The sequence below is a fragment of the Octopus bimaculoides genome, chromosome 1 (genome assembly GCF_001194135.2).
Source record: "Octopus bimaculoides isolate UCB-OBI-ISO-001 chromosome 1, ASM119413v2, whole genome shotgun sequence".
Taxonomy (NCBI): domain Eukaryota; kingdom Metazoa; phylum Mollusca; class Cephalopoda; order Octopoda; family Octopodidae; genus Octopus; species Octopus bimaculoides.
In genome coordinates, this window is record NC_068981.1 from 132,063,563 (window position 1) to 132,072,649 (window position 9,087).

Genomic DNA, 9,087 nt, shown 5'->3' on the forward strand with positions numbered 1-9,087 from the left:
ATATATATATATATATATATATATATAAACATCATCATCATCGTTTAATATCTGTCTTCCATGTATGCATGGGTAGGACAGTTGACAGGAGCCAACCAGATAGAAGACTACTCCAGGCTACTGGGTCTGTTTTGGCTGGGTTTTTACAACTGGATATGTGGGTGTGTCTTTGTGAATGTTTGCCTTTTGTAATTGCATGAAATATCACTAAGCTACAGACAGTATTGTCTGTTGTCATAGCCTTGTCATCAGAGCATGTGGTGGCTCTGCATTTTTGAAGATGAATGAAAACTACCTCACTTGAAAAACAAGTAAATGAGGGCATCTTTCTTTAAAAAATCAGCAACAGTAAGTCTCATCTATTCTGTGCAAGTATGGAAAAATATGGACATAAAACTGATGATGGTAATGCTTTTAATAGTGCATCTTAATGATTAGGGACCTTGATTGGTGAACTCTTCCTCATTAACAACTTTTCACTATTTGTTGCAAACAACCATCTCATATTCTCTGCTTGTTACTTTGAGCTTTTCATTGTCTACAGCGTTTGTTACTTTAACAGGTATTTTGATTGAGGTTGTCAATTTTTAATGACATTAAAGATATCTGATAGTTACTTGTGCTCCTCATATCTTACTAAATCTCAGACTGTTTTTTGTTCAAGAATGATATTTTTATGAAAACCAAGTGCCTGTGCTGAATGCACAAATATTTTAAACCCTGGTCCCTTTTGATGTTAGAAAGGCAAACTGTCTGGAAGTCTTTGAGCGTTGACTTACCAGAATGGTTGATATTTTGGCTTCTGACCTTGATCAAAACTTGATTTTAATGCAGTAATAGTGTAAACTAACTCAAAATGTAATAATAATGTTTTAATTTTTGTAATTTTACTTGAAGCATTTATAAAACAATTACAATCAATATGATTTCTCCCTCGTATGATCAAGTTAGAATATTCTTTTAAATTTTCATAAGGAATTCAACTGCTAATGCTTTTAATACCTTTATTTCAGGTGATACAGCTATTTATGAAAATGGTGTGTATTCAATAATGGGACGTACTTCTGTGGATATTATTAAGAGTGGAGGTTATAAAATAAGTGCTCTTTATGTTGAGCGACACCTATTATCACATCCACAAATTACAGACTGTGCTGTGATAGGACTTCCTGATATTACTTGGGGACAGCGTATTGCTGCTGTCCTTGTTCTTAAAGATGGTGCGGATGAAATGTCACTTGAGAATTTACAGAGATGGGCTGAAAATCTTATGCCTTACTATCAAGTCCCTACAGTTGTGCGATACCTTAAGGCCATGCCTCGAAATGCCATGGGTAAAGTTAACAAAAAGGACATTTTTGCAACTGTTTTCCCAGAGTTCAACAGGTCTTCAAGGACAATAAGATAAAATATTTTTCCTCCTTTTCTATAAATGGAAATTATTAACAAATGATTTTTGAAAAGGAAGTGAAACAAAGATATAGGTTTGGAATTAGTAAGTGATTTTTATGACTATTATTGTATTACAAATGTAGAAACTGACCACAACTGGTTTATTTGATGTGGCAGTGTAGTTGGTGATCACTGGTTGGTGTGATTAGTAATTTGCTTACTATAAAAAACATTGTAATAGTGATATTCCAATCATAGAAATATGGGGTGTTACATCATTCATCATCATTTAACATCTGTCTTCCATGCTCTCTAGAGAAAGATTTGAATTTATAAATAATGAAATGAAGTAGAGAAATTTATACAAATGAGAGCAACAACAGTGGTGAATGTTTTTTTATTACTTTAATGAAGTAGATTATAGAATCATTGCCAGAACCACTAACCATCTTAGATGGTGTTATTGCCTTAAGCTTCTCATTACCTTAGTGATTTCTGTTGGAATACACAGCCTTTGTTTCAATTAATTTTCAAAATAATGAAGAATTTAGTAAAATAAATTTATTAAGCTAGCATTTGGAACAAATTCCCATGAAATTTTTATGGAAGGTTTTAATTTAGATTACTTTAAAATAGGAAGTCGGTGGCATAGAACCAAGAGCAGTCTCAGGTGGATTGGTATCAAAGGGACTAGATAGAAACAAATACTATTGAAACAATAAAAGAAATAGGGTAGGGGGAATTTAGATAATTTTTAAACTACCAAATATTGTAATGTTTCACTAATATGATAATTCAGACCTTGACTGACGTGTCTACTAAATATCATTGTCTCCATTATCACAATCTCTGTGTCACAACTGTTGTAGTGACTTGGATGGAATGAATGGCATGGTATCACTACTGTTGTATGCAGTAAACACTGTAAGATGTCCATTGGCAACCTAAAGGGGATAGGTTTGACAGCGATTAAAAAGATTGGAATTTATATCAATGAAAAAATGGATGTGTTGGCTTAAAGAATCTACTTGGTGGAGTTCAAAACCCTATCAGTTGTGATGGTATGAATATCCACCTGCGTGCTAGAGAAAGATGTTTCTGTCTACATCAGCCTCTAATCTGTAGTATCATAATTATTATCATTTCTAGTTTATATATAATAAATGGCATGATGTCATTACTTTTGTTACTATTAGATGTTGCGGTGATGATTCACATATGTGAACAACAGTTACCAGTGAATAGTGAGACGACTTCTTTGTCATTGTTTTTGTAGTGTGCCAATTCATTCTATATTGTCTAACTAGTAGACTGGTAGAGGAATCCACCCATTAAATTTCTAGTGTGTCATGAGTGAGGGTGCATGACCTAGTGATTAAGGTGTTGCACTCACGATGGCAAGATTGTGGGTTTAATTTCCGGACAAGGTGATGTGTTGTGTTCTTGAGCAAAACACTTCATTTTATGTTGTTCTGCAATCACTTCAACATCTGATTTATAACACCCTGTGCACTTGTACAGGTCATGTTGATTTGATGTAAGGAGTGAGCTTATGTGAATGCAGACATTTGATGACTATGACCAAATCATCTGTGCAAGTTGTTCAGCAAGAAATTGCAGAACTGTTTTTCTTCAACCTGAGATGCTCTCATATACATATACTGTGTCGTGGGTGTTGGTCATCACTGAAACATTGTGTTGTTTTTACTCCCCCCCCCCCCCCCCACCATCCACCCCAAATTAAAAGGTATTAAATCATCATGCCCACTCTTAATATTTAGTCCAATTCAGTCTGTAAACACTGGATGGTGTGAGTAGTATGGTTGAAGTGGTTGTTTTCTGTTGTCATAATTGTTGGAAGTAACCATTAATACATGTCCTTTGCCTTTATTGTTAAAAGGTTAGCATTATCATTTCAACAGTCAAATTTAGGTGCTTCTTTCTACACCAGTTTGACTGCATCAAAATCCATTATGATAATCACTGTGTGTAGGTATTTCAATACTATACACATGTATATATTTACATCAGGTACAGATTGTCAAAATTTCTACCACAGTACTGTACCCGTTATTAATATCCATATATATTTACTGAGCAATATATCTGCTACAATATTGTGTCCCAATATTAATCTCAACTTTTATGTTGTCTCTCCCAGTGCTGTATCCATTACAACAGGCCTTATGTACAGGTGTGATACTACCCCTGTTAGTGTATCCACTGCAATACTATCTTCATTATTAACAGCCATATATTCAGGTATTTTAACATGTCTACACTAGCTACATATTTTACAGACATGTCTATTATAATACTCTGTTATAACAATTCTCTATATAGGTGTATTATGTCAGTTTTTGTCTTCACGTTTGCATCACAACTTACTGGTGTTAAGTTCCAGTTGAATTTCAGCATTCATTGTAAAAGTTTTACATTAGCTCTAATCTTCATGAGAGATTGGCTGAAGATGATACATTTTTTAGTTCCTGTTTTGCTTATATGTTTCTTGGTTAAGTTTTGACATAAGAACAAAAGTACTGAAGAAAAGTTTTTTTAGTCAACGTTTATCAGTAATTGGGCCAAAAACTGCTTGGAGTGTTATATTGAGCCCAGACTTTTGTTGACAGCAATATTTTTTCCATATTTCTCTCAATAATTCCTTATTTTTATTGTATACTTCTCCGTAAAATTCCTTTTTCACATTACTGCTTTACAGTTTTGTGTTTTTAATATTTTACATACATCTCAACTGGGTATGCACTTTACGTATCATATCTTGGTAACCTCTGTGGCCAGGTTCTGCTTTTCTTGAATAGTAGCAGCTTCATTGGTAAACAATTTATATGATTCAACTTAAGTGTTACTAGGCTTCAGATTTTTCCAAGTGACTTTCTTACCCTAATAAGTGTATTACAAGTGTCCCCATTCATGTATTTGTTTGTGTGAGATCTTTATCAACTGAAACAACTCAGGTGTTTCTTGTCATTCACTGAGATGGGCATTTCTGTAGTATGCCAGTTCTTTGTACTTTTATCACTAATTTATTTCTTGTTGAGACAATGTTTTCAAATTCATTCATGATTGTTAGTGAGCCTAGCAGTCACTTAGGCTTTGTCTAGATACCTCTATGGTCTGTATGCTCCTATTTAGCACCATACCTAGTGTATCTGTCAAGTTGTAACAATAATTGTCTTCTATTTCTTCAATGATAGCTAAAACAAAATAGTGGTTAATGGAGATGTGTTTAATCATAAATATAGTTACTATTGTTTTCAATGACCTTCCCCATCTGATATTGAGCTTTTTAATGGTGTGTGTATATAAAATCCTTTTGCTTTTGACCTGAAATAATAGATTAACTCATCATTGACTTCTTGATTTGAAGTTAGTCTAAGATCATCCAAAAGACTTTGCAAACTTTTAAACGGATGATAATTAGAAAGGGTGAGGTCCAGGGAATATGGTGGATGAGTTCTTCCAGGAGATTTTTGGTCATTCATGCAGTATGGGGTTATGCACAATCATGATGGAGGATGGTCCCTTTCCTATTTGCTAAAGACAAATGTTTTTGTTGAAAGTTGTTTTTAAATGCCTTCACTGTTGGCATAAACTTCAGCTCTGGTTATTTATTGTTTAACAGCTTGTAATAAATGATTCACTGCACATCTGACCATACACTTCAAAAAAAAAATAAAAAAATAAAAATCATGATGAAACCACTGGCACCTCTGCTTAGCATTGTGGTAAAGAATCCACTTATCTCCAGTAATGGCTCTGTCCAGGGAAGGTACTTGAAGCTGACAGGAACACAATGATGCACCATGTTTAACATGTCTGCAATTCTCTGCTGACAGGTCATAAGGAATTCACTTTCCAACCTTTGACACTTTATCAAACCTCATTTCACATCATATGGTTAATGTTGAATGCCTGCTGAGTTCCCTAATTGTATTGGTTAAGTTAGCATCATCAACTGCTTCTAATACTTTGGAACCTAGTCTTCTTGGGCGACCTTCACTTGACTCTTTTAGAGTGAAGTCCTTTCTGAAATGGGAAAACCATCTCTATATGTTCTTTTATACACTATGCCATCTCCATGTGTGTGCAAGTTATAATTGATGGTGTCCTATAAACTGGCTGGTCTCCTTTAAATTTGAGACCATGACTTCTCCGTTGATACCTTCAACTAATTTTTTAAAAGTCTGAAGTGTTCTATGAGTCCTATTTTGATGTTGCACAACCTTTGGAACAGACACGCACTTGAACCTTGGAAAGAGGCTTGATGTCTAAATAAATCTGCAACTGATTCAGCTACCATTGGTTTACCAGTATTCGGCTTTCCTTGCAAAACTCTAAGATTAGTTTTTGGAAATTTTTTGGTTACTATACAGTAAATTTCATTAACAAATTTAAATTCTGGTATGTCTTGTGTTTCTATAATTTTCTGAAATATAATGGAACATTAATGTTGTGGTTGTCAGTACTTGGTTGCAACCCTCTTCATAGAATATTGATGTATTCCTTAGCGTTGGCAGCCTTGTTGAATCAATTAAGTTCACTGACGCCTGCAGATAATGCTTCCCACACCATGATTCTACCACATCCATACTTAACAGTTGTCTGTAGGCTATCTGGCCTGAATCTTTCATCCGCTTCAAAGACAATGTTCTGGTGCATTGCTACATAAAAAAACCTAGACTCATTCAAACCATTCTGAATTAAAGTGCAATCTATCCTTGATCTTCTTTGACAGCTAAAGCTTCTTTGCACATCTTTTTGAATGAACCATTCAGAACACATAATGTTTGGAATTTTACAACTGGCTTCTTTGACTCTGTACACAGTGGCATTTTGAACCAGTTTCCCCATTCTATTATTGGTTTAACTCATGTGGTCATCCAATAGGGAATTTGTAGTCATGTGAGATACAGTTTCCAAAGCATTGTTGGTTTTTTATGGACATTATCTCAGTGAACGTTCTTGTTGCTACATTCATATTTGATGTTTTTATAGCATTTAGGAACTTTCTATTGAAAATGAATGTTAAACATTTATGGAAATTCAGGGTTCATACCAAGAGCAACAAGACATGCTGTCTGATTCAGGTGTATCATTCTCCTTTTCAATGCTCACCATTGTAGGTTGGTTAATACCATCAGCAGTATCACTGAGTATTTTCAGAATATTCATCCAATATGTTTCACTATGGTAGCTGCACTTGGAATTTATTCCATAGCTCCACTATGTACAGCTTTGTTGATGAACTGTTTGTCTGTGTCCCAAGTCCCATTAGACTCATTTTTATAAGCTTGGTCATGTTCTTCGGCTACTTGGTCAAGTCTGTTTTTTGGGGGCATAGAATCCTTTCTTATGCAAGTGTGTACTGTATCCTAAGAAGTTATATCTTGGTCAATGGTATTCTCTGTCATCAGCATCTTTCTTTAACTTCTTCCTTGGTGGTGGCATGTACTGAACTGTGCCTTTATTGCTTGTTTCTATTTATAGAATATATTACATCATAATTGTAATATTCTTATTGCAATTTATGGCATTGGTTATCAAGTATAGACAATGACAAAATCACTGGTCTGATGTTACATCATCCCAGTTTTTCATATCTACATATTTGTTTATAACAAATATCTCCATCACCTTGCTGTATTTATTGTAACAGGCTAAATGTAGAGGTGTTGCAATACCATTATAATTGCACCAGCCTTTGATATGTTCTTACTGAAATTATTATGACCAATGACACACGTTGGTAACTAATTTATGGTGTGAATTGTATAGTGTAATTCTTGAGAACTTAATTGAAGACCACTTGTCTTTTACTACTGTGACTATTTCCATATCACTGGTATTGTAATTATCACTGTATGGTGTATGATATAGTCTCAGATATTTTTACCACTGTTTTCAGCAACAGCTGGTACAGTAACCAGTAGTTGTTGTAATGCTTGCTTGAGACTGCAGCAATATTTCTTCTCTGGTACTATAAATATTATGGCAAGTCCTATAGAGAGATGTTCCCACACCTTACTTGCACTAACAGTTTTGCTTCTCTGTTACAGTGTCTATTATCACTATTCTTGCTCAGAGATATTTTCATGCCTTACACCAGCTTCTGATTGCAATAACACATTCACCATGTTACTATGTTTATTATAACAGTCCCTGTAACACTAGAATGTAACAACTTTGCTTTCATGTTGCTGTATCTACCATGACACTCTAAATATACATGTTTTTTCACTATACTTCCACCATCTACAAACATCTCCAAAGTGGTGTTGTATCTATGACAAGCTTTATTATGATGGAGTTGTTTTCTTACCTTATCCACACCAGCTTGAGATTATAGTAATATCTCTATTCTGGTTTAGAGTCTGTCATGACAAACCCTGTATAAAGATGTTTTCACACACTACACCAGCTAGAGATTGTAATATTTCTTCTGTAGTACTCTATCAATTATCACAATAAGTGTTTCAAGATGACACCTATTTTTTATATTATCTACAGACCTGAGTAATTTACAGTATATACTACAGTGCTGAGTCTGTTTTATGTGAAGGATCCCCTTCGGAAGAGAAAAGGTATCCATTTTGGATAAGGACCCTATTTTTGTCAAAGATCTAAGATTTACACAGTGAAGAAATCGATGATATGGCTAATTTTAATTGTAATTAAATTTTTAATAATCTCTTTTGAACTGTTGATTATAAACGAAACTGCTCTGATGCTGTTTTGTTTGGTTGAAGATGGTTTACTGAGTCCTTGACTATAGAGCATGTCATGGCTCCTGATCTGATTTGGTGCATCTTCCTTAATGCGTATGCAACTGCTTTTGCCGTATTCATCATGATACGAACTGTGTAAGAATGCTTTTTGCACCATACCTAGCGTGTGTATTTACATCAACTACAGACTGCAGTAACACCTCTACTATATTACTGTATCCATCATAACATGGATTGTGGAGAGGTATTAGCACTACACTTTGTGATTCTATACCAGCTACTGTTGTACAGTAACCATTATGACCTGCACTATGCAGAAGTATTCTAATACAATACCCAGTATTTATATCTACACTGCTGCAGCAACTTCAAATTTCTCACAATATTTTTGTGATTTGGATCCTTCTAATCTAAAAACTTTGAAATTACTTTTGAATAAAACTGAAGCCCCTTCGTACAAGTTGTTCATTGTACCATCAAATTCTGCATCAGAAATTTTTTCAATGTCAGGACCATTAAATATACTGGCTTTCAATTTAGTGTCAAACAAACCAAGAAACTTTTGGCATAAATACATGAAATAAGCTCCAATCTTTTGATGGAGCTTTGACAAATTGCTTTCTTAGTCCAAGTTTAATATGGGTCAGTTGTTGCAGTACTTTATTTGTATTCACTTTTTTTTTCTTTTTTCTGTGATATGTAAAATTTTGGTGTTTCTTTGGTAAATACTGCAATCCTCTGAATTTACCAAAGAAATATTGAAAAAAAAATAGGAAAAATATTTATTTTTTTAAATTTCAGGAAGGAAAAATACTTTCATTTTAGAAGTGTGTTTTGTGATAAGTAAAAGAAATAGATAACTTAGAAGTAATTAATTAGAAACAACAATTAAAACCATATTAAATATAAGATATAAGGAATATATAAGAATCAGTAGAAATTTAGAAAA

The 9,087-nt window shown here is 34.0% G+C and overlaps 1 protein-coding gene across 1 annotated transcript in view; it reads left to right on the forward strand.

Annotated features, from left to right (window-relative positions):
• Positions 1-1,938, forward strand: part of LOC106874666 (malonate--CoA ligase ACSF3, mitochondrial) — a 17,703-nt gene extending 15,765 nt beyond the window's left edge. Inside the window, exon 6 of the mRNA XM_014922464.2 lies at positions 1,014-1,938. Within this exon, the coding sequence (XP_014777950.2) occupies positions 1,014-1,408 (395 nt within the window). The 3' untranslated portion in view covers positions 1,409-1,938. The remainder of the gene's footprint in view (positions 1-1,013) is intronic.
• The last annotated feature ends 7,149 nt before the right edge of the window (positions 1,939-9,087 follow it).